We start from the raw sequence: 25,951 nt of genomic DNA, 5'->3' as shown, positions 1-25,951 counted from the left end.
ATCCTGGATGGTGTATCCCGGTGGGGGCGGGGCCATATTGACTTTTTGAATACAGGCTGTGTGCATTTCTCAGTGGACTGAACGCTTTAATAGTTCATATGAATAATTTTTTGCATATGTAGTTGCTTTGTGAAATCTATTTTGTCATTTAAGTGTGAGAATTTGTTGCTAGAAAGACCACCTCAATGGATAGTTCAGCTACTTGCATTTTAGAGAAGGGTTGCAGAGCTTTTAGTCCAGAATCAAGGTCAGTTTATAACCTGATTTAAAGTATGTGCTAAAATTTGGTACTAAGCTTTCTATTGACTTGGTTTTGTTTTGTTTGCAAGGTCAGTTTACATTACTAAATCATGAACAAATCTGATCTGAAAGTGTTTTTTTTTTAAGTGTTTAACAGATGAAAATTTCACATAATCCCACTACCACAGTGGAATATGGAAACATAAGACAATGTGTGCACAGGTTAGTAAAAACAGGCTGCATATTTTAAGCTCTGAAGAATGCAAACGATAAATTCCCTCCTGTCTTCGATGCGTGAACGGGGCACATAACCCTCCACTGTTCACATCGCAGGGCACAGTTCACACTGCATGTGAACAGAAAAATTCTACATCAATTAGTAGCTTCCTTTTCTAATTTGTATCATGATTCTGTGGTACAACATCTTATCCCGAGTAAAAGCCCTGAAATATGCTTTTTGTCTTTCTGGATCTGCATCTCCCTGTTTATGAATGTGCAGAGCTTAGCTGAAAAACTGTATGCATTCGAAACATCTTTGCTGTTCAAATCTCAGAAAAGCCAGTATATCCGACTCTGACAGCACATCTGTAATCCCCTCTTTAGCTGACAAGACATCGCAAAGATTCACTATTATGTGTAATACATTCTTATCGGGATTTATCCTTATTAAAAAGTAATGGCACTGAATCTCAGCTATGACATACAGCAGGTATTTATCACATCCCATGTGACTTTGAAAGTTGGCCTTCTGTCTGATGCCAGAGCAAAAACTGTAATCTGGTCTGGCCTGTCGTAACAGATGCAGCCTTGGACAGATCCCCAAGTTGCCCATCCTCCTCTTCCTCCTTACCCTATTCTCATCTATTGATTCATTCATCCATTCATCTCCTAACCAACTCTCGCTTGGCTCTGTCCTTTGATTTGTTATTATTGTCAGAGCTGTGAGTGCTCGGTGTGGCCAAATGGTCATTTCAGCTCAGCATTTTAAATGGTTTCCATGAGAACACAAGAGATTGGTGTTGTGATGATTGTGCCAGGAATGCAGAATTGTCTGTTGTGCTTTCCAAAAATGTGATTTTGAGGCAGTGAATAGCCGATTATTTTTTTTTTTTGACAGATTAGTTCATGAATGTCACTTTTTGAAAAAATTGTGGGAATCACAAATGAGAAGGGATGTGATTCCATGTGAATCCTAGTTTTCCATCACTGAGCAGGTGTGTGTCTCTTTCCTCAAAGAAATGCTGAATTTCTTTGCTGTGGTAATATGTTCTAATTATAATGGAAGGGGTAATTTTACTGCACATCATGACTGGCACCTCACATAAATTTAGAACTTTCTTTGTTTTTCTCAGAAAGGATGAAGTGATTACATTACAGCCTTTTGTGACGCTGTCATTCTTCCAGCGCGGCGGTGTCTCCCTCATTGGTAACCAAGCAGCCTCTGCTTTGTCATGCCAGAGGACAGCGAAATTATATTGACATCTTTCTTCTGCTATGTTAATATATTCAGAATGACTGCGGTGTTATGGTATTGTGTGAAAACACCACTCCTCCCTTCCCCGTCCTCTCAGCTTCTCCTCATTGCTTCCCATTATATTTCCTCATCTGCAAAGGCAAATGAAACCAAACGATGTCTGCTGTGTTCTTGGTGCCAAATTCATTTCCAATATGGATGGGGCTCACAGTGGGATTATGTCATGATTGCCCAAAACAATCAAACCCAGGCCCTGGGAATGCAGACTGAAGTGGTGCTGCACTGAGCATCATCATCATCATAACCTTGAAAGACCTTCACTGGCAGAGAGAAGAGAGTCAAGAGGGCCTCTGAGCCACAGCTGTGCAGATAGCACCCCCTGTTGATTGGCTTGGGGAAAACAAAGAATAACAGCAAAGCAAACGTGGATGGCTGTGCACTTACAAATGCTTATGAAGATGAAAGCAATTACATTATAGATCCTCTACTCCCAGGGGGCACAAACATGTCTGTGCTTTGACTTCCTAAAAGGAGGCGGAAAAGAAAAACCTATATTGGCAAAGTGGTGCTGATGTATTTCCTTGGCAGACTAAATAATTCTGCTGGTTTCCATTAGAGTCTCCTCCTAGACTCAGTTTTAAGAATAGCGGATGTCCATGTGAGTGACCATAAGATAACCACCACAAAGACTCATCATTGTCAGTGGAAAAAATGAATGGAATGGATGAGCTCAATTTACTTTTTTGACCATGCAAATAAAACATTTAAAAATGGCAAAATTAAACAACATGCACATATTACAAGCTAGTGCACTTTCCTTAATCTCATTGTATAGGTGTTGCCTCTATGAGGTCTACCCTGTGCAAGCACCTAAATAATAGGCTACTTTTGTATATATAGTAATATTGCCTCTAATTTCTTGAGGCGTTTTCAGAGCTAAGATCTGCTGGAAGATATGTTCAGATTTAATTATTTAAAATATGGTAATTCAGATGGTTCAGATGTCTGAACTTGAACCTAAACCACGCCAAAATAATATCCCATCTCCACGAAGTGATCGTCAACTGAGACTTTTATTTTGAAGACCCCCGGGTCCTCCCATTACTTCCGTGTTTGAGTCTGTCCTGCGCGTTGCTTTTGCTGCAGACTCAAGAGTGTCTTCTGCCTGCTATTATAAGATAAATAGTCATGTCTCTGGAGGTGGAATCCGCAGAGTAAGTAGTCCAGTTAAGTACTCGTAATGCAGGGTACATTTTATAATCAACTGCCTTCATATAACTCCGCTTTTGATCACATTTTCTGTCAATGAGGCCTGCCTCATCCTCTGCTGGCGTTAGCGTCCCAAGCTAAGATAAGCTAAGCTAAGCTAATTTACACTTATCCCCGTGTAGATGTTGTTTGCTCCTTTTTTGTAGCGAAGTGAAAGTAATTCAGTTCGAAGTGTCGCTGTGTTATTTAAAGTATTAATGTATCCGTCTTTTGCGTTTTCAGTTCTACACTGTGGACTAAACAGGACTGAAAGATAGGAAAGTTAGAAGAAGTTAGCATTAGCTAAGGCTGCACTGCCAGTTGCTACAGAGACTGCTCTGACCGGGGAAGTACATTAATCAAACGAGCAAATTATTAGTCACATAATTTGTTGTCATACTAAATGTGTCTCATGTAAAGTCAGTATCCCATTTTTTTTTCCTGCACTGCACCTAAGTAGAGCTTAACGTACAACATACATAAGTTATTTCAATAGGCCAGATATCTCAACTGAAATGTTCCAGTTTTAAAATGTTTGTTGGCATATATTCTCTCTGATGTGAAACTTTTTATGTAGCATTTCTGTACTGTCTGCAGTTTCTTGTTACTGAGATTGACATGCAGCACTGTGCATAAGTTTTAGGCACTAAAATTAAAGTGATGGTTTTTAAAATCAGTATTTGGGGTCACCACGTTTTGCCTTTAAAACATCACCAGACCTGTCTCAGTGTCTACTCTCTCTTCATGTGATCCCAGACTGACTCCATGATATTGAGATCAGAGCTCTGTGGGGGCCAGGCCGTCTATTGCAGGACTCCTTGTTCTTATTGTCTCTGAAGATATTTCCTTATAACTATGGCTATATGTTTTGAGTCGCTGTCCTGTTGCAGAATGAATTAAAATGTTCATAATCACTTTCTTCAGTTCAGAGGTGGCAAGAGGAAAACAGATGTCCAAAAAATGTATTGGTTGTTGTTTTGTTACTATTGATAAATGATCTACTGACTTGACTTGAACTATGACTCATTAGTTAAATTGCTTCAGCTGAGGTATCCTGCTGTCCTGCAATATTAGCTAATCCAAGTGATTTACATGAGTTTTATTTTCCACAGCGTGATCCGTCTGATTATGCAGTACTTAAAAGAAAACAATCTGCACCGGACTCTAGCCACCCTGCAGGAGGAGACCACAGTGTCTCTGAATACTGTGGACAGTATAGAGAGCTTTGTGGCTGACATAAACAGTGGCCACTGGGATACTGTCCTGCAAGCCATCCAGTCCCTCAAGCTGCCAGATAAGACCCTGATAGACCTCTATGAACAGGTGAGGTTTGGATAAATTTTGGTCTACAGCAAATCTTCTTGTCAACATATGCTTATTATGCCCATGCTGGATTTTGGTATGCTCCTATATTACCAGTGCATTCATTAGTTGTTTGAGGAAACATCTTTTATTTTCTACCTAGTCCATCATTTCTTGCACCTCATAAACTGAATTCACCAGGTGTTTGATATGTTAATATTTCAGTATTCCTTGGTCATTGCACTCACTAGATTTGTCTTTGTGTCGTATTGTTAGTTGACGCATGATTGTTGTCTCATTTCATTCTGTAAAGAAATCTGTAATCTCTGTTCTGAAGTCTTAGAATTTTTATTCATTTGGGTTTCCACTCGAAGAGGCATTTTGTTTAATTTACTGTTCTTGCTAATCCTTTCTCAGTGCAAATGTTTTAGTTTGTTATCATAGATATAAGAAGTCCCAGTATTTGTTCCGCTGTTGTCAACAGTGATCTGTCAGCAGATCTTCGAATTAAAACAACTTGGTAGATTATGACTGATGTCTCATTTCCTCAGAATCAAAAGTGTCTGTGTTGTTTCCTGACCAGGTTGTGTTGGAATTGATTGAGCTGAGAGAGCTGGGTGCAGCTCGTTCACTTCTCAGACAGACCGACCCCATGATCATGCTTAAACAAACTCAACCTGAGAGATACATCCACCTGGAGAACCTGCTGGCTCGCTCCTACTTTGATCCCAGAGAGGTGAGTCCAAACAAACCTTGCAACAAGATGCATTCTTTGTTCATCCATGTTGGATCATTTTAGGATTAGTAGGTCGAACCGGTCATTTTACTGTTGGCTCCTAAATACCAAACACCCTGCACATTGGTTCAATTACAGTTGTTCTATAAAGAGAACATTTGAAAATTTGCATTTGTCTGGAGTGGAGTTTTTGATGTTTGTGTTTCTTGTTATCCAGGCGTACCCAGACGGCAGCAGTAAGGAGAAGCGGCGAGTGGCCATCGCCCAGGCCCTGGCAGGGGAGGTCAGTGTGGTGCCACCCTCTCGTCTCATGGCTCTGCTGGGACAGGTAAGCGCTCTAGAAACCTGCAGGTGTGATGAGTGTCATTCCTCAAGAAGAGCCTCACCATGAAATAACTATTCCGCATCTTAAGTCTGACATATTCACAAGATATTTGTGTAGTCGTGCCTCTTGATTAATATTCCTCATACATACCAGTTATGCCACAATCAAAGTAAAGTGCTAATGATGATTTTGTCCACTTCTACTTTCTCCTCCTTCAGTCACTGAAGTGGCAGCAGCATCAGGGACTCCTGCCTCCTGGTATGACCATTGACTTATTCAGGGGTAAAGCTGCCGTCAAAGATGTGGAGGAGGAGCGCTTCCCCACCCAGCTCAGCAGACACATCAAGGTACCAACACTGTCCCAAAGTATGGATGTTAGAGAGTAATATTAACGGGTTGCTTCACCGATTCAAACTATGCATTTAGCCAAGCATGTTGTTGTTTTAATTTCACAATTCAGTAAGTTATGTTCAGTTTCATGCCTCAAACATGTTGTGATGTGTTTTTCTCCCCTCCACAGTTTGGACAGAAATCTCATGTGGAGTGTTCCCGATTCTCCCCTGATGGTCAGTACCTGGTCACCGGCTCCGTGGACGGCTTCATTGAGGTCTGGAACTTCACCACCGGCAAAATCAGAAAGGTAGGTGATGCACAAGAAAGACACATAAAACAGATTTACTGTCTGGTTAAATACGATGCTACATGTACACATTTCTGCGTCACTGAAATAACTATGTACCGTGGCCTACAGGATCTAAAGTACCAGGCTCAGGATAACTTCATGATGATGGACGATGCAGTTTTGTGTATGTGCTTCAGTCGGGACACAGAGATGTTGGCCACTGGAGCACAAGACGGAAAGATCAAGGTAGGAGAGAAACTTTAGTTTTCTTATTGCTCTTAGGTGCTTTATTTTCTTACACCCTGAAATTATCTTGATGAAAAAGTATTTTACCATTTTGTGTTGCACCAAATTTCAGTGTATTATTTGGCATCAATTTTATTTTAGTATTGAACATTAAAACAAGGAAGTAGAAATTTAGACTGCTGAGAGGATTCACCTACTTGGTGGATGCTAATATCAGCAAGAAAAAAGCAGTTAAAACGCCATTAAAACATTATTTTTGTCTGTGTGTGTTTAGGTGTGGAAGATCCAGAGTGGTCAGTGTCTGAGGAGATTTGAACGTGCTCACAGTAAAGGAGTAACATGTGTCAGCTTCTGTAAAGACAGCAGCCAGCTCCTCAGTGCCTCCTTCGACCAGACAATTAGGTAAGTACCTTCAACCTTCTTGGTTCCTCCAATCTTTATGTAAGTCAGCTGTAGAAGTATCTATTATGTCGTTTAGTTGATGGGGCTGTTGTGCTCTTAACTGAGCAACTTTTATGGGTAATGCTTGTTATGTTAATCCTGTGTGTATTGCGTAAGAATCCACGGACTGAAGTCAGGTAAAACTCTGAAGGAGTTCCGCGGTCACTCCTCATTCGTCAACGAGGCCACTTTCACTCCAGATGGACACCACATCATCAGCGCTTCCTCCGACGGTACAGTGAAGGTAAGAGAAGCAGCTTTTGAATGAAATTTCCATGTTCTAACAGCATCGTGTGTGTGCTTCATAATGACCCATGTCTTTTCTGCTTCAGGTGTGGAACATGAAGACCACCGAGTGCACAAACACCTTCAAACCTCTGGGCACGTCGGCAGGCACAGACATCACCGTCAACAACGTCGCCCTGCTGCCCAAGAACCCAGAGCACTTTGTAGTGTGTAACCGCTCCAACACGGTGGTCATCATGAACATGCAGGGACAGGTCAGTTCAAATCACCACCACAATAAACATCACAACACTTCATTCATGCAACTACATACATTATTTAAACAAGAGTTTAAATTGTTATGTGGAAAGGAAGTTTTTTTTCTGTGTTTTCTACCTTTTTTTTCATGTCATGAACTTTTGGTTGTATGTGTAATTTAGCTGTCTTTCCGATACATTTGTTTTGATAGTATAATGCAGTTTTTATTGAAGTCACAGACTTCCCTTTTTAAGTACGTGAATTATGATTGTTTGCTTGAAACACCTTCGCTTGTGCCATATAGAAATTAAAAGCTGTTTTGAGCTTATAAGTTGAATATTCTCCCTGAAATCCTGTACAGTAAACACCAAACTATTGTAATTACCAAAAGTGTTTTCATCATGTAACCGGGGTAATAAAACTGCCCTCTCACATTTTTGCTTTGTGTGTGTGTAAATGTGTCTCCCTGTGCAGATTGTGAGGAGTTTCAGCTCCGGTAAGAGGGAAGGCGGTGACTTTGTGTGCTGCACACTGTCACCACGCGGCGAGTGGATCTACTGCGTGGGTGAAGACTTTGTGCTCTACTGCTTCAGTACAGTCACAGGCAAACTGGAGAGAACGCTGACGGTACGTTACTGTGCCCAGGAGCGTAGATCAAAGTGTGCAGGAGTGTGGCAGCTCATTCGCTCCTCTGCTACAGATAGTTCTGCCTGTGAAGTTTAGATCCAAGTGTTGAAGGTGGAATGTAGAGCTGCTTTATAACTTATTAATCAACAAAGAGAGAAACGACAAGCTTTTCATAATAATATTGATAATAGACGAGACAAAGCTGCACGTTTTTAATGTATAGAATGTAATATAACAATTTTTTCCTGTATTTTGACCTAATTGTCTCTCAACTTCTATAAATACTTAATAACAGTTACCAACAGTGTTAAAGTCTATGTTTTTGCACTATATTTGGAAAAAAGGTTTACATGTTAATACATTGTTAATTCACATTTTATCAGGTTTTGTGATTTGTGTGTGTATTAAAACCTGCGTATTAAAACTTGTTTATTTGAACAATTAGAATAGCTAGACATGCAGTGTTTTGAGTAAAGGTAGTTTATACAAGAATTTAATATTAACATATAAATTGTTTTGTTTTCATGCAGCAGTAATTTCAGCACAGTTTAATTTTTATTGCACTGGTTTGGTTTAATCCTCACAAGTCTTGTGGTTTACTGCTTACACCTTGTGCTAGAACACATTACAGCTGGTAACTTCATTCACTGTTAAATACAATACTTTAGAGCTCAGATCAGCCTTTTACTAACTTACCAACAGCTGTATAACAAGCTTTTTCTTATATTGAGCTTAACCTACACACCATCCTTCATTTTAAACCACAGTATCGTGCTCACATCTCACTCCTGCCCCCTTCCAGGTCCACGAGAAGGACGTGATCGGCATCGCCCACCACCCCCACCAGAACCTCATCGGCACCTACAGTGAGGACGGCCTGCTGAAGCTCTGGAAGCCTTGAGTTTTGAGCCCAAACTGAGACTGAACGTTCTCACTCAGCAGCTGCTCTCCTCACTCTGGACACTGCTCTGCCCTTTGTGTTTTGTTTGTGTCATTTTGCAGACTCCTAGGTCCACATTGACTCAAAGGTTTGGATGTACATGTTGACGATCTCTGTTGCAGTGTCAGTTTTACACATTTAGCTGCATGTTTCCATTTGAAATTGGTAGTGTGTGTAATGAATAAAAAAGCAGACTGTACAGGTGTTTTAGGATGTTTTTTGTATTATTGAAAACATGCAGCTGAATGTTGACACTTTATGGTGTTAAGAGTTTTCACAGCAGAGCCTTATTTACCTCAACCCATGAGAGTAAAAGTTCATTTTTAGATTAATGGTCACTTCTTAAAATATAATACGAAAGTTTTTTGTTTTTTTTATCGGAAATGTGTCGTTCAATTTCTAAAATATTTCATTTTCAGTCCTTCAGTGCTTAACTTTTACACAGCTTATGAATTTGTAAGAGTGGGTATCATGTTATTCAAGTGGGGGATGTGAAGCAGACACACTTGATCATTGCAAATACTCTTTAACTGTACTCAAGAAAGGTGCCTATATATTTGTCCAGATAGTGGAAAAAAAAAGCCCATTACAGTGATTATTACACATTTTCAGTTGCTTTTCAGATAGATAAGGTTCTGCTGTTCAACACCTCACTGACATTTTTCAGAGCCCTCCTACATCAGACACAGGGCAGTTGTCAGATGTTTGGGGTGAGGAGTGTAGATACTAGACTTATTTCTTGTTTTTGAAAATTCCATTTTTTGTAAATATATTTTTTAATAGCATTTTTTTTTTTTTTTTTCAAAAAGACCTGGTTAAATAGTGTGTAGTTGTGTGTCGGTGTGTCTTTGTTTAAGTTTGTGAAGGTTCTCACTGCAAAAAATATATTGTTTCCCTGAGTTATTCCGTTCAAACATGGATGATCTTATTGTCATAAACATCTGTTTTGCCAGCAGAGATCTCAGTGTGAATTCCAGAATACAAAATAATACATTTCAGTTTTATAAGTCCTCCTGTTGTCCACGTGGAATACATGTCAGAGACTCTGTATTTATAAATCTGTTTTTTTTTTTCATCCCCAAGACATCTTTCGTTTTCTTGTTCCTGAAGCCAATTTTGGAAACTTCTCAACTCTTAAGTGCATGAATTACCAATAATTCATACAAATCAAAGGATCTATAAACTTATTGGATCAACAAATATCCCATGTAACACCTTTTGTCTGTGCCATTAAAGCTGTTTGACCAGATAAGCATCTTAAAGTCTTGTTGGCGGAGAAGCAGAATATTGGTAAAATTTTAAATTAATCTGATCATGTAAGAAATTCTGAACTTTTTAATGTTTAAAGAAATAAGGACACCAGATGTCACTGTGCAACCATCACTGAATGTCTTTGTAAGAGTTTCAAGAAGATCTATGTATCTGTCCAGATCTTCCAGCCTTGCATGCTGCCTTTGTGTAACAGAAAGAGGTTTGCAAACTCCTCGATGAAGAGGAGGGCTGACTGAGTTTGATCCCTGGGTAAACCCTGTTCAGGGTCTGTTGGTGCAGCAACTGTGCAGAGAGGCGAGTCAAGTCAACCAGAGAGAGAAATCCCAGGGCTTTCATTACTCCTTCAAAATAAAAGCATGCATTTGTCACTTTCACCTGGGATATTTTAGAGTTTGAAAGTGTTAGTTACTCAATTTATATCTCTGCATTGGTTGTCACTGACATTTTCAAACTTGGTCTTTTGAAGTAGACAGAACATCTAATTAGAAAAAAAATAAGACAAAAAATAACAAAAATAAGCTATTTTAAGGTTAATATGTTCAATTTTAAACTTAAATCTGCCTGGATGGTTAACCTCAGATGTTTCCCTGAGGGCTGGTCTTTGTGACTAACATTGCAAGCGCTAAGTTTTGAAATTGAAAGTTGTCACTAATGTTCTTTGATGGCCAGCATGCCTTACATATGGATTTCTATATTGTTCTTTGTGGGTGAAAACAAATTTTTTACTTGATTTGCAACTGTTTATTTTCATCATTGAATAATCTGATTATTATCTTGAGCAATTGTTTTGTCTGTAAAATATCAGAAAGTAGTAATAAATGCCCATTATAATTCCCCAGTTTAGAAGGTGACATTTTCAGATTCCTTGATTTAATCCAATCATCTCTCTAAAACCTTAATATAATCAGTTTTTATCAAATGTGACAAAGAAAAGCAACAAATCTTCACATTTGAGAAGAAGCTGTAACCAGAGAAGTTTTAATGACTCAAGTGATTAATCTCTTATCAGAACATTTGCTGATTAATAATCAGTTTTTCTGTGTGTATTTTCAGCTGCTGCTGCTCACAGACAAGCCTGTCAACCCAGCTTTTATTTTTGTAGACCTGTGATGGGAAGTTGTTTTTGCATGGCGGGCGCCTTGACAGCGCAGGTCAGTGAGGTTGAATGAGTGTTTAGTGTTAGTGGTGTTTCTGCAGGGAAGAGTTACTATGGCAGGAGTTCTGCACCTCACTCTGCTTTTGTTTCTGCATTATGGATCATTTGCAGTCGTTTCAAGCCGACCTGCTGATGACGACACGACTGCAGTGGCGTCCACTGATGCAGCTTTTACTACTTTTACTACAACTGTGAGCCTTTCTTCTGCAGGAAAAACTGCAAACACCACTGATGTTCCCACCAGAGGATTCACAACCAGTTATAATGAGAAAACAACTAAACCTCCCACAACCAGCACAACTACTGAAGGCACTGGTAAAACAGCAGAGAGAGCAGCTCTCAGAAAAGAAGCTGAAGAAGAAGAAGAAGAAGAAGGTCCTCTGGAGTTAGGTGAGTGGATATCAAACTTATATTTTTATTATTTATCATTTGTATTCTACATTTTGGATTTTTATTTTTTTTTGATTCATCTGTAATTGAAAAAAAACTTCTGTGGGCAGTTAATGACAGTTAATGATCGGTTAAACATTCATTTAACATTCCCTTAAGGATTTATAGTTTTCAATGTGGAATTTGCTGCATTACTCCTCATGGAAACATTTTCAGTGGTGCAGTTGGCCTAATCTGCATCAATACTATTTTTTTTTCAACTTAACTAATTGTTTGTTGGTTTCATGGGTCTCTTTGCTTTTTCCCATAAAGAAAAAAACAATATTAATTTGAAGAGAAAATGTGTTGTTTCATTTTTAAGTTAGATGTAACAAACTATCTACAAACTCAGGGGAGGTTGGGTTCTGCAAAGAAATAGTCCTCCTGAGGCTGTCAATGACCCCTCAAAAATTGCCATCATGGTCTATGTCCTGTTGATGAATTAGTCGCTGATGAAGCCTCTGGGTTTCTAGACAAACTACCCCTCAGTGTTCCTCAAAGCCTCCGAGATTCTAGTGTTAAAAGAGCTCTGTTGGTCTTTGCATATCTGCGGTCAGAGAGTCAGTGTCCGAGGGTTGGGGGAGGATGTTCTACATTTCAGCCATGTGTTTTCTACTGATGAAAACCAGATGCTGAAAACCAGTGTGATGCCTTAGACCAAAAAAAAAAAAAAAGACCCCTCGCGCTCTTTAAAAGCAGTTGTGTGTAATGTTGTTCATGCAGCCATTAGTTCAACTGTATACTCACTGTGGCTGCAGCCAAATGACTTAAATGTAAATAGATGCAAACACATATAGCCAAAAAAACTCCAGCACAGCAGTATTTACATGAATGCAGACTCAGATTTTAAAGTTGGTTTGTGCTGTTTGCTGTAGCTCTAAACTGAATCCTCTGGTGGTTTTAGATGGAGCAACAACTTTCCAACCAACGCTAAAGAATAGTTTCCTCCAAAAAAAAAGACACTTATCTGAAGTCAACTTGTACATGCATGTTTCCTACTGCATAAAATGGTTTGCCTTTTTATAGCAAGGAGGTCCACCAGGAGCGTTAACGTAGGGAAGAAGCCCAAAACGGTCGTGGCGAAACCCAAAGTCATCAGCAAGGAGCCAAAGGTTGTTAAGAAAACCAAAGCACAGGTCAAAAAAAGCAAAAGCCAATCAGTGGCTGGCACGGAAACAGTCCCACGTATGTATTGGGATTAGCCCTAAAGTATACAGTATGTGAATCAGACGAGGGTCAGATATTAGTAGCAAATAGTTTTTAGTGCTTTCACCACTTTGGAATAAAAGTGGGGTTTACTGCAACGGGACAATTCAAGTGTCCTCAGGGAATGTGAAGCTCGCTGAGACACTGAATTACCGGTTAAGTGCAAACTGACTCAGGAAAGCAACAGACACATTATAAAACTATTTGCTAATCTAAGTTCAGACCCGGATCTGATTCATGCTGCACCCATGCTGAGGCAGCACATACTGTATATCTAAACTTGTAGAGGACATTAATCCAATCTGAAGCGCTTCTCTCCAGCCAGTCTCTCTCTCTCTCTCTCTCTCTCTCTCTCTCTCTCTCTCTCTCTTTCTAAAGCTCACTCTCTCACTCACACACACAAACTTGAACCACTAAAGTTTTTCAGTTTGGTTTGCATGTCTCAGTTTCAGCCTTCACAGAGCTGCAGTTGGTCTACCAGCTGTTTTGTCTATAAGTTCTTGCAGATGTATGTGTGTACATCTTTGTGTTTTCACGCTCTTGTGTATTCATGTATATCTGTGTGTGTGCTGCACAGGAACTGAGCCCACTGTGGAAGTGTGTGTGTGTGTACATAGAGCTAGAGTGTCTGTATATACAGTATAATGTGTGTATGTAGAGGGAAAGGTCGAGGCAGAGATTAGCTCGTGGAGGTCGGCTGGAAATAAATGCTTCGTAAGCAACTTGTCATGTCATGTGAAATCAGAGCTGATCCTCATTAAAAATCCATTCAGGCCTGTCAGACAGAGCCGGAGTGAGATTAGCTGTCAGTGATGAGGCCAGAAAAGCTGGAAAAGTAACCGCAAGTGTGAAAGTACGAACTGATAATAACACACCTTCTACTTGGCTTCGTGAAGAGAGTCAATTATTGGTGGCCATGGCTCTGTCCACTACATGGAGTGTGAAGTGTTGCAAGCAATTCACATTACGATGAGCTTTAATCAGACAAATTGGTTCAGCTCTTGATATCAAGTAGTAACCTGAAGAGGTTTGAACTGCCAACAAATTAAAGAGATTGTCGTCTCAGCTGCAGCTTCCCTCCATGGTTTGTTTTTTTTAAAATAATCACAACCTCTGCTTCAGTCTCATTTGTGTAATTGTCTCAACAACTTGTCAACAGTTTTTACTAATTTTGGTGGACAGTGTGGTTTGAGCCAATAGCAGGTGATCATTTTTTGTTATAAATTTATAAAACACTTTCTGTTCTTAATCTGTTAGTGCGGCCCCCAGTTTTGTCAGTGTGTTTGGATGAGCCCAAACTAATGAAAAAAAACAAAAAAACAACTTGCGACACTGACTGAACTTTCTTTATTTCACAAATGCACTTAATCAACTGTTGAAAGCCGAAACACGTTGGAAAGGAAATGGAGAGCGGCTCTGGGAAACAAATTAAATAGCAGAGTTAGATAGTGAGCATAGGTTGGAGTATGAGTCATGGTGCTTGTTCATTTAAACTTCATAGGAAAAGACACGGTTTTCAGACTAAGTCAAAGAACAATAGTGAGATGAAATAATGCTCCACTCCCCACAAAACAACATTTCTGTTTGCATTTCAGCACCACCGAGTACTTAGAGGTTTTACCCTCAAACCAACCGACAATCTGGATTCAGTTTTTCACCCAGTGGAGTTTATTTACCCACATAATCAGCTGGGCTGTTGGGCTGCTTTAATGTATTTATCTCCTGGGCATCATTGTCAGTTCCCCAAATCTGTCTGGCTCAGACAGAAATTTGTGGTTTGGCAGGAGTCCAGTGGCCGACGGCAACAAAGAGACATCACTTTTTAAAGCTGAGCAACATCTTGAGTCACAAGCAGCTCAACACAGATCCAGAAGGGCTACAAGGCAAAAAGGGGGAAAGGGTGTTTAAAAGAAATGCCACCTACATTTAAGCAGCTTCTATACCTCAGCCTGACACTTTTTTAGCAGCCAGTGAAGCTTCCTGGCAGGAAGAGGCCGTTTGAACCGAGCTGAACCCTCCGGACAATGAGAGTCTGTCTGAGGCTCTAATACAGCAGCAGAGGCTGTGGATAGGTTTAAAGAAACGTCACCAGCTACAAGAGAGCGCCGCTTTTCTCTGTTTCCTGCCCTCCTCTTCACTTCTTTTCACTTCTCTTGGCTTGATTTATAAATATATCAGAAATCTGAAAGCAAAAAACAAACAGTTTTTGATGATGGCAGTGGTGGGGCAGAGCGCTGTCAGCTGATTTGAGATCAGCGAATGATTCACATCATTTTCATAATCATTAAACCATTCAGTGACCCTTTGTGACCTCTATAGAGACATCTGCATTTATTATGTTTCTACACTCAGTTTGTTTCACTTCAGTCCGTCTGTAATTTGTCACATTGATAGAATGTGATAAATCCCTTTGATGTTATATATTCCATATGCAATATATAACATTCAATTCTTAAAGACACAAACTGACAAACCATTTCCCCCTTTTCTCTTACATACTTTTGAGAATTGATCTTGTGATGTCTTAACTCTCAGCTACTCACTCATAATGTCAAGTGTGTGTACATACTGTCTGTACAGTATTATATATGTACATATAAGTGTGTGTGTTTGTATAGTTACAGTACATGTGGTATGCAAACCTGCACAGAGTTCACTGCAGTACAGAGCAGCAAAGTGTGTGGAAATGAAACTGGTCCCATTAACAATAAACAGAGAGACACAGCTCTTCCAGGTTAATGTTGGTTCTAATTAGTTTAACTTGCTCTCTTAATTTTCCCCTCATCGGTTTTGTATGTCGAATGGCACCAAACACTTTCAGTGGCTCTTGCAGCCAGAGGCGCAACAAAAGCTGTAATCAGCAACAAAACGCTGAACCAAAGTTGAGAAATTCATCCAGGATTGAGCAAAAATTAAAAAGTGGAAACAGGAAGCATTCAACCAAGTCTACAGAGCTTAAAGTTTTAATTCACACCACCATTGAAGTGCCACAGTGCTCTCTGGAAGATGTTTTACAAAGTCTCACAACTTTCTTGTTACTTTTAAAAACATTGTGCCGAGGATTGAATGGATTCAATCTAAAAGCCGATGCTCAGCCAATTATCGACCGTCAATCAGATTTCAGCTCCCGCTTACTTTGCTCCTCTATTGTCATTGAACAATAATATTGAAATGGTGACTAAATGTCTGTCGATGGTGTCAGAATGTCCTCCACTGGGTCTGGAGTCGCTGAAGGTCAAAGACAATCAGCTGAAAGCGTCGTCCTACAAACGCAGAGGCCTGGGCCCTCACCGCGGCCGCCTCAACATCCAGGTAACCACAGAGACCATCAGCTGTCCAAAACTTCATCTAGTACAGCACATGCTATCTACAGAGCAGCACTGTCACTGTGGATTGTGTGTGTGTGTGTGTGTGTGTGTGTGTGTGTGTGTGTGTGTGTGTGTGTGTGTGTGTGTGTGTGTGTGTGTGTGTGTGTGTGTGTGTGTGTGTGTGTTACAGTCTGGGATAGAGGACGGAGACATCTACGACGGAGCCTGGTGTGCTCAGTACAGAGACAAGAACCAGTGGCTGGAGGTCGACGCTCAGCAACAGACTCGCTTCACCGGGGTCATCCTGCAGGGTCGCAGCTCCATCTGGAGGTCAGTGCTGAGGGTCAAAGGTTTTACAGCACCAGGGAGAGTGATGGGAAATGTAGTTTTGTAGAGCAAAATGAATATATGTTTTCCTCCCATTTTAAATCTTAAACACTCAAAGTAAAGGCTTCTGTTACTGCCCTGCTCATGTGATGCAGATGTAAACGCTCCTCTACAAGCTGCTCCTGTGTATCACATGTAATATAATATTCACTATAGAACTACATGTGTCTTGCTCACGCACAGTTGGAACGTGGTTCACACCTACAAGGTGCAGTTCAGTAACGACTCCCTGGTCTGGAAGCCATGTATGAACGGGACTGAAGAGGCTGTGAGTAAACATATTGTTCTTTTCCATCTTTCAAACTGAATTCTTATCTCTCTCTTCCTTTGTACATTTCACTCTTCAAGCTGCTCTGGTATTCAAACCAGCGACCTTGACGAGGAATTTGTTATAATGGCGGTAACAGCCAGTGGGAGAATTACACTGTAATGATTTTCCTTCTGTCAATATCTTAGCTACCAAAAAATATTACAACTTATGCATGAAGGGATTTACTTACAAATGTCAGTCAGAACATGTTAACATTTTATTTTGGTTTGGCTGGTAAATTGTTCACTTGGTTCCAGAGGCAGCTGTTGCCAGGTGTTTTCAAGCCGAATTAAAACAAGTAGCATCTCTGAAGCAAAAATGTGCAGATACCAGCTTCTCAAGTGTGAACATTTACTAGTTTTCCAGTTTTTGAATTTCGGCTGTTGGTCAGACAAAAAAAAAAAAAAATACTGAACAATAAATTGATTATTAAAGAAATTGATCATCAGACCTGTTGATAATATTAGTGATTGCTAAGTGCAGCCTCAATATAAACTAAAACAATAAGGTCTTAAAACCAGATTTCGACACAGGGATCCTCCACAACACCAGGGCCACATGGACTCTGGGAACTCATGCTTTTTCATTTGGACTATTTTCTGACAAGGTAAAAGTTGTCTGTTGTCTGCCTTACAGAGCAGTGAACTATGATGAACTAACTATAGGTTAACATTTAAACATTCTATATTTTCCTCTAAATGTATTAAGAAACAACAAATCTCTTTCTAGGAAATATACTAAGGACCAGCATCTACATATCGGCAAGTTACTGGGAAAATTTCCAGGAAAGTAGAATTAGACGAAGCATTAGTGAGGGATGGTATAAACTCTGGACCCTAACTGAACAAGTTGCTGAGTTGGTACTTGGAACAATGTTTTTATTGAGTTTTCATTATACAGGCATTGTTGAAACTCGTGCAGCAGATGCTAAATGTCAGTTTATGGAAGAAAGTAAGAAAGGGAAAGTCATCACAGTGTAATTCTCCCACAAGCTGTTACCACCATTCCAACAGAGGCCTTTAAAGGAAAGTTTGGTAAATGAGGGACGTGCTGCAGTGTTGAGGGACTCCTTTAGTTTAATAATGCAACATGCTGTTTCATTATCTTCCACAGTGACAGGATTGTATGATACACGTGGTTATTCAGGATGATAAAACAGGTTTGGAAGTTGTTCAGCTTTGGTTGGGTTTGTTTATTTCACCGGCCTTTCTGGCATGTGTGCCACAGCTTTTTTCAATTTAATTTTTCTGTTCCATTTTTCCACCTGTCCCATCACCACACTGTAACTCTTGTGGTGTCAGTTTTTATAGAAGCAAATGAGTACAAGAAAAAAAAGCTTTTGTTGTGTTTTGTCAAGCATAATTCAGGTTGTCAAAAGAACAGAAAAGAAGTAATAAAATTCTCCATCTCAGACAGAAACGTTAACGAGAGAATAAAAGCTGACAAGCATGCACAAGTGGAAGTTAACATTCACGATTTGCAGTAACGCACCAGTAAGCATGGAGTCCTGTTTTTGAGACTCTTAATCAAATGTATTTTCTCAGGAAGGTTGCACGTGGGTAGATAGTGCACTTGGAATTTTGAAAATAAAGTTTAATGCAATTTTGTTTTCGTTACATGGTGTCTGTGAATGTTCTCATTCGTCCAGGTCATACATGGTTACATGGTGGAAATAAAAAGAGGGATAGCTTTGTAACAAAGGTCCATAGCTATAGATTCAAACTTTATGGTCTCTTGTCTTTATTTTGAACCACTTGTCCATTAGATTTGCTCATATTTCTCCCTGCGTTAAAGGTATTTGAAGGGAACCAGGATACAGAGACGCCTGTCCTCGCCCTTTTCAACACTTCCACAGTGGCCCGTTACATTCGGATCAACCCGCAGACCTGGTACCAGAATGGGACGCTGGGGGACATCTGCCTGAGAGCCGAGGTGTTGGGCTGCACAGTCCCAGGTACGGGCTGTCAACCGCTGGAAACAGCTGTTATGTATTTGTATTTACACCACGTTTAACACACAACTTTCTCCTTTTTAAAGATCCAAATAATATCTACCCATGGCAGACAGAGCCGGCAGAGTCCAGAGACAAACTGGACTTCAGACACCACAACTACAAGGAGATGAGAAAGGTAGGACAGAGTATGACAATGATTTTTTATGGTCAGTCGTGATGATCACAACATCTTAATCGTATTAAAGAAGAAGATAATGTTCTTTTCAACTAAAATTTAACACAACCAAAAAGACGAGGTTATATTTTTGTTTATTTTAAAGAAGCTCTGTTTTCAGATATAAATAAAACTCCAGCACCAGGTTTTAGTTTCTACAGTGACTCTAGAAAGCTCCCACAGTGTGTGTGTGTGTGTGTGTGTGTGTGTGTGTGTGTGGTCCGGTCCTAGTTTTACCAAAAAGCAAATATTATGGGAGGTTTCACTCCATCATGGCAGGGTCCTCAGTGTGCTGCCACTGCCTGCGGTCTGTGTGAAGACACCGTCGTGGATCTGATGGTCAGAAAACAGCCCACAGAAACAAACACACCAATCCACAGTCCACATGTGGAAAGACATTCAGCATTTTGACACAGACTAGACAGATCAGTGTGATTTTACACATCACACTCAACAAACATATAAATCAATCAACTGAACTCTATAAAGTGTCCATGACAATCTCAACCTCTCCTCAGATGTATTATACAGACAGACAGACAGACAGACAGACAGACAGACAGACAGACAGACAGACTGACTGACTGACTGACTGACTGACTGACTGACTGACTGACTGACTGACTGACTGACTGACTGACTGACTGTGGTTCACACATCTCTTTTCTCCAGCTTTTCACTGCAGCTCTAGCAACAACAGGACACTTTGTGTTGGTCTCTGAGCCTGTCTTCTGATTGGCTGACAGTTTCTTTTAATGACACAAGGCAAGGCCAACCAGCTTGGTAAAACTCACCGGTAAATGCAAATGATGATGGTCAATCAGTGCTGAAATTAGCTGGACAAACGGTCAAATTCAGACCAAAATGCTCCAGTATTACAGAAAAAACAAACTTTAGCCTCTGGTCTCTAATGTTATTTAGCATTAAATGCGTTATTGAGCATTTTGATACTTGGCAGTATCTGTATAGCACCTAGACCTGCTTTATAATCAAAAATGGACTTTTTTTCCTCCCAGCTGATGAAGTCGGTGAATGAGGCGTGTCCTGACATCACCCGCATCTACAGCATCGGAAAGAGCTACACGGGTCTGAAGCTCTACGTCATGGAGATCTCTGACAACCCCGGAAAACACGAGCTGGGTGAGACGTGCTGGGAAGACTGATGTGAAAGTAAACACTCAAAATATACCACATCTGGTTTAAAAAGAAAGATCTATTTTCTCTGTCTCACCATGGATTATCTCTAAGAAAAAAAGTTAAAGATCTAATTGATAAAGTTTCACAATTTAAAACAAAGTTTTAAAAAAAAGTTAAAAATTGTCGCTGACCTTTCACTGGTGCCATTCACTCTGTTCATAGGTCAAAGGTTATGAATTAGAAAAGCTGGTGAGATTATTTCTGCCTTTAGAGCAGCTCAACCTTCTTCCTTCACTACAACTGCAGTCCTCCACATGCTGCACTGCTGCCACGCTGCTTCTCCTCCACTGAGAGAAATCATTTCACCTAACGAGGGCCAGATCCTGCTTTGCATTCACAGAGTGATCAGAGGGGTCAGGGGGTCGGGGGGGGGGATATCTACAGTGGCTGCCCCTGTATCCCAAAAACTAAACCAGACAGTCCAGCACTGTGTGAAACGTAAACGTGCTCCTCATTTGCTCTGAGGTGTACAAATGTTTTCTTTGGCCTCCTCAGCTCAGCCCACATGGCAGCAGAGGGGAGAGGCTTTCCCGCCAAAATATATGGCAGTGAAGGCAGCACAGGGGAGCAGAAGAGTGGGAGATCATGCCTGTCCATTCAATCTTTAAAATTTGTGTGTGTAGGTAGGTAGGAAGGTAGGAAGGTAGGAAGGTAGGTAGGTAGGTAGGTAGGTAGGTAGGTAGGTAGGTAGGTAGGTAGGTAGGAAGGTAGGAAGGTAGGAAGGTACCTTGACCTCGACCTTTGACCACCAAATTCTAATAAGTTCATCCTTGAGTCCCAAATGTGATGAAATACAAAAATCACCATAGCCGGCTTTGTTAGGACTTCCTGTCCTATATCAACAAATAACTGGCAGCTTTTACAAAGGAGGGAGAAGATCAGTTTTTCCCTCCGCTCGGTTCAGTCTATGACCTGATTCTTTGTCTTTCTTTCCAGAGAAAAGTGTGGGTTCGGTCTGGTCGATCTCATGTTCCACTGACTGAGCTCTCAGTCTTCTCATGTTATCTTCCATCTCAGTGGTTATAGTAGGAACACACAAACTGGATTCTCCCTCTGCCCCTTCACTTTCCACACATTATGTAACGACTGTCTATGTAGCTTCTTGTAGAAAGTTCGTCTCCATGTTTGTTTTTTATGCTGCTGTCTCAGCTGGGCCACCGGAGAGGTTCAGGCTTATTTGACTTTCTGATTGGTTAAATAAAGAAAATTCCACTTTTTGCTTCTTGGGATAATTTCCTTATAATCTTCCATCAACAAACAGCATCAGTTCGATCCCATCCCTCATAATTTTACGAGATCGAGATTCACTTAATGAACTGACCCAGTCCCAGTGTTAGTCTATGATGACTCCAGACTGTGTTTCCATCATTCATTTCTGGCCACTGCAAAACCACTAAACATGCTCTTACCGAAGCCCACAAGTATTTAAAGGTTACAGTTTTCCCACATAATCTAAAAGACAGACCATAAACAACTGACCAAAACTAAAGCACATTCTTTCATTTAGTTTTGATACACGATGACAAAGGATCAGAACCCTGATGAAGAGTTTCCAGCTCCAGTTATTGAAGTAAAGCTTATCTATATTAGGATCCCATCCTGATAATCAGACTAAATTAACATTTTGTTTCCACTTCATTTATGTGAATTGCTCAAACATGGGCAGTTGATTCCAGGCCCTGGAGCCAGGCTTAGAAGCTCCTTTAATATTGGAAAGGCCTTCAAACCATTTTCCAACTCAAAACTTCAAAATAAACATGAATCGCTCACACCTCATGAATTCAGGCATGCTGATTGTTGTATGCAAACCCGGATCGGCCACCTCTCAGAGCCACAGTGTCAGAAACTCATCTGTGCTCAGTGTGAGTTGAAACTCCTGCTCATAAACAGTTTTGTGGAGGACGTGTGAGATTTCAGAGCCACTTGTGAGTGTAATGTATGTGGCGGAAACAGGAAACGGATCCTTTCATGGCGCTCAGTGAAAGAGGTTGATCTGTGCAAACACAGATACTGTAGGTGAATTAAGTTTTGAGGAAGGGCTCCTCATTCTTGTATGAGCATATGATGTTATCTGGACAGTTTAAGACAGTTTAAGACACAGAACATGAGCAACAATAAAAGTAAAAGCATTCAAATGTCAGATCATACAGCAATTTAGAACCTGCCCCTTTGTTGTGGCGCCCCCTGCAGGAGAACCAGAGTTCAGATACGTCGCAGGGATGCATGGGAACGAGGTGCTGGGCCGGGAGCTTCTGCTCAACCTGATGGAGTACATGTGCCAAGAATACAAACGGGGCGACCAGCGCATTGTCCGCCTCATCAAAGAGACTCGCATCCACCTTCTGCCCTCCATGAACCCTGATGGCTACGAGATGGCCTTTAAAAAGGTGCCCGGAGACACCTTTAGTCAAAGATTGTGTGTTGTAGATGATGATTTGACACCTCTTTACATGTTTAATCCACAGGGCTCAGAGCTGGCGGGTTGGGCCCTGGGTCGTTACAGCTACGAGGGTATAGACATGAACCACAACTTTGCTGACCTCAACTCAGGGATGTGGACGGCCATCGAGCTGGAGACGGACCAGTCCAAACTCATCAACCACTACTTCCCCATCCCCGAGCAGTACACCTCTGAAGACGCCTTTGTAAGTTTAAAGACACACATCACACTTTGAAAAGAAGTAAAATATTAAAATATTAATGTTTGTTACTCTTTTAGTTTGACATTACATCTTACTGCAACATGGAGCAACAGGATTTGTCAAGAAATTGGTCTTAAATGATTAATTTCAGTACTTGTGCTGTTGAAATGAATGCATCAATCATCTCATTATCAATTAAATCCTACAGTAAATAAAAAAATGAACATGTGATTCATGATAAAAACAAAATAAAATGGGAAAAAATACCATTCAGTGTAGTTTATACTGAAGGGAATTAATTCTCATCTCTTTAATACTGATCAGTATTGGAGCACATTTCTTACTGTGTTGTCCCTGAATGACCATTGGAAAAAAAATCGTTTTATCTTTCTTGAATTGAAACTGTAAAGTTCAATAGCAGATACTCATTTATCTAACAACATGGATATAAAACCCTCAAACATGTTTTAGATTTTCAGAAACACCAATTAAAGACACCCTCTATGGCAAAATCCCTTGTCTGGCTAATTTAAAATAAGTAGGACTTTTGGTTGCTATGGTGTTAGTGAAATGTCCGTATAAAAATCTGTTTAAACTGAGTTTATCCTCTGTGACTAAATCTCCACCTCCAACATCAGGTGGCATCAGAGACCCGAGCTGTCATCAACTGGATGCAGAACATCCCATTTGTTCTCAGTGCCAACCTCCACGGTGGAGAGCTGGTGGTCACCTACCCATACGACATGACCCGGGACTGGGCACCTCGCGAGCACACGCCAACCGCTGATGAAAGTTTCTTCCGTTGGTTGGCCACAGCTTACGCCAGCACCAATCAGGTTACTCCTCCTCCTCCTCCTCCTCCTCCTCCTCCTCCTGGTACGTATCGCTCTCAGTTTTAAAAAACGTCTCCTTTACCATGTTGTTGTTTCTCACGTTAACAGGTGATGTCCAACCCAGACCGGCGGCCCTGCCACAACAAGGACTTCCTCAGATATAACAACATCATCAATGGAGCCGACTGGCACAACGTACCAGGAAGTAAGAATGTGTGTGTTTCCTAAAGTTAGTTTAATCTAGTGTGATTCAGCTGAACTCCATAAAGCTTTTAGAGTATTACATCATTTTTATATTTGTGTGTATTGTCAAGTTTATTTTGCTGTGTGACAGAGCCCTCTAACCTCATCTCTTTATTAACCTCATCAAGAACGGATGGGGTAAGAATGAAACCCTCTGACTGCAGCAGATTTAATTTAATTTCTCGTGTATTTTGTCTACCTTGCAGGTATGAATGACTTCAGCTACCTCCACACCAACTGCTTCGAGGTGACGGTGGAGTTGTCCTGTGATAAATTTCCTCATGTCAGCGAACTTCCCATCGAGTGGAACAATAACAGAGAGTCTCTGCTGGTTTACATGGAGCAGGTCCGGCTCCTTTTTCATCATCTTTCTTCACTGAATCTTTTTTTTTTTCTGTGAGCAAAACAGCTGAAGTTTAAATCTCTCTCATTTATTGCTTTTTACCGTGTGTTGCTGTTTCATATCGACAGCCCCAATAAAAATGATGTTTCATTTTCCTTTCTTTGATTTTTTTTTTTTTAGGTTCACCGTGGAATTAAAGGTGTGGTTCGGGACAAAGACACAGAGGCTGGTATAGCTGATGCCATAATAAAAGTTGATGTCATTGATCATCATATCAGATCAGGTAAAGTTTTACATCTCACATCAGATATTAAATTAAGTTTCCTGCTTTCCATGCTCTGTACATAACTAGTGCTTTATATTTTGCTCATCTTAAATAAACTCATAATAGAAGCACTTTACTTTTTATTTGGTCACTCTCTAGTCATTCTGTCATTACTATTTTTTTAAGTGTATCGTTGTAATAATTGGAATTGAGAGCTTCTGCAGTAAGGCCTCTGGATTGTTTGGATGATAAACTGTGCACTGAAGGGCAGAAATATACTGTAATATTCCACCATGACAGTATTTTATTAAATGCATTTATCCACGTATCCTGAGTGTTACTCCATCTCCTGCTGTCTTACTCTGCAGTTGCTGACGGCGACTACTGGCGGCTGCTGAACCCCGGTGAGTACAAAGTGACGGCCAGCGCACAGGGATACTTCCCCTCCTCCCGCACCTGCCAGGTCATGTACGACCACTACCCCACGATCTGCGACTTCCGCCTCACCAAGATGCCCAAACAGAGGCTAAAGGAGATTTTAGCGAAGGGGGGGAAACTCCCCAAGGACCTGCAGCTCAGGCTGCGCCAGCTGCGTCTACGTAAGCTCCGCGTCACCACCAAGGCTATCAACCAGAGGCGTGCTGCTGCTGCTGCTGCCACCAAACGGGTTAGGAGGATGTAATGATGAGGATGATGGGAACAAAGCAGGCCTTGTTCATTTTCACTATGACACAATGTCTTCACTGGAGTCATGTCACTATTTCTTTGTTTGAATGCTGTTATTTATCCACGACAACTGTACAAATACACACCTGATATATAAAGAATTTAATCCTCTGCTGTGGAGCAGCAGAACAATTCACTACTTAAAGACTCGTTTATGGCTGCTGTTGATGCTGTTAAAAGTCACAGCAAACTCCAGAACTGCTGAAGTGTTTGGTTTGGACTTCAAAGTATAAATATGTTTTGATGGCGTGGCAAGAAAACATCAGGGACTACGTTGGGACAAGACCTTTCCTCACGAGAAGGTGAGGCAGATAAGCTGCCAGTAAACACAAGGAGAGACTGTACTGTACAGAAAGTCAGGCGTTCAGTCCTCACAAAAAAAACAAAACTCTTAACCCTACCTTGACTTCAGACTCTCTACCCGGAGGAGGACGCACAGTTGCAGATGAGCAAGAGCGACGGAGGCGGCGAGGACATCAGCTCCATTCAAGCATTCTGTCTTTTCACTTGTTATATTTTCTTTTAGTTTCCGTCATTTTCTGAGTTTTTGTCAAACTTTAACTTTGTAACCACCTCCTCGTCTTTAACAGGTGATTGAACTGATAGAAGTTCAAGATGAAACGGCACAACTCCTTCAAAATAAAAGCGTCATGTCCACAAATCTAATAAGATAAGATCTTTACGAAAACAGCACTGAAGCTGGAAAGTAATGAGCATAAGTACATGATTAAGTGCGAGTTTGAGTGTGAGTGTGAGAAAGACACTAACTTTCTACTTTCCAC

The 25,951-nt window shown here is 40.7% G+C and overlaps 2 protein-coding genes across 2 annotated transcripts; both read left to right on the top strand.

Moving 5' to 3' along the window:
- Nucleotides 1–2,837: 2,837 nt before the first annotated feature.
- On the top strand, nucleotides 2,838–9,493 carry LOC111232743 (WD40 repeat-containing protein SMU1). Its single transcript, XM_022760383.1, has 12 exons — nucleotides 2,838–2,928; nucleotides 4,075–4,285; nucleotides 4,848–5,000; nucleotides 5,218–5,328; nucleotides 5,544–5,672; nucleotides 5,846–5,965; nucleotides 6,077–6,193; nucleotides 6,468–6,595; nucleotides 6,752–6,878; nucleotides 6,967–7,134; nucleotides 7,592–7,744; nucleotides 8,547–9,493. The coding sequence occupies exons 1-12, from the start codon at nucleotides 2,903–2,905 to the stop codon at nucleotides 8,643–8,645; spliced, it is 1,542 nt and encodes a 513-aa protein (XP_022616104.1). The 5' UTR covers nucleotides 2,838–2,902; the 3' UTR covers nucleotides 8,646–9,493.
- A 1,975-nt stretch (nucleotides 9,494–11,468) lies between these two features.
- Nucleotides 11,469–25,740, top strand: LOC111232593 (probable carboxypeptidase X1; the record flags this gene model as incomplete). The annotated part of the gene is made up of 14 exons (XM_022760177.1): nucleotides 11,469–11,502; nucleotides 15,950–16,059; nucleotides 16,246–16,385; nucleotides 16,626–16,710; nucleotides 18,547–18,706; nucleotides 18,790–18,881; nucleotides 19,937–20,060; nucleotides 22,308–22,504; nucleotides 22,583–22,762; nucleotides 23,398–23,595; nucleotides 23,701–23,797; nucleotides 24,042–24,181; nucleotides 24,359–24,461; nucleotides 24,812–25,740. Coding segments are annotated over 14 exons (1,974 nt in total), but the record flags the coding sequence as incomplete, so codon positions are not given.
- Nucleotides 25,741–25,951: the final 211 nt, after the last annotated feature.

This window comes from Seriola dumerili, unplaced genomic scaffold (genome assembly GCF_002260705.1).
Source record: "Seriola dumerili isolate Sdu_G_001 unplaced genomic scaffold, Sdu_1.0 BDQW01000331.1, whole genome shotgun sequence".
Classification (NCBI taxonomy): domain Eukaryota; kingdom Metazoa; phylum Chordata; class Actinopteri; order Carangiformes; family Carangidae; genus Seriola; species Seriola dumerili.
This window is presented reverse-complemented; position numbering and strand designations above follow the sequence as displayed.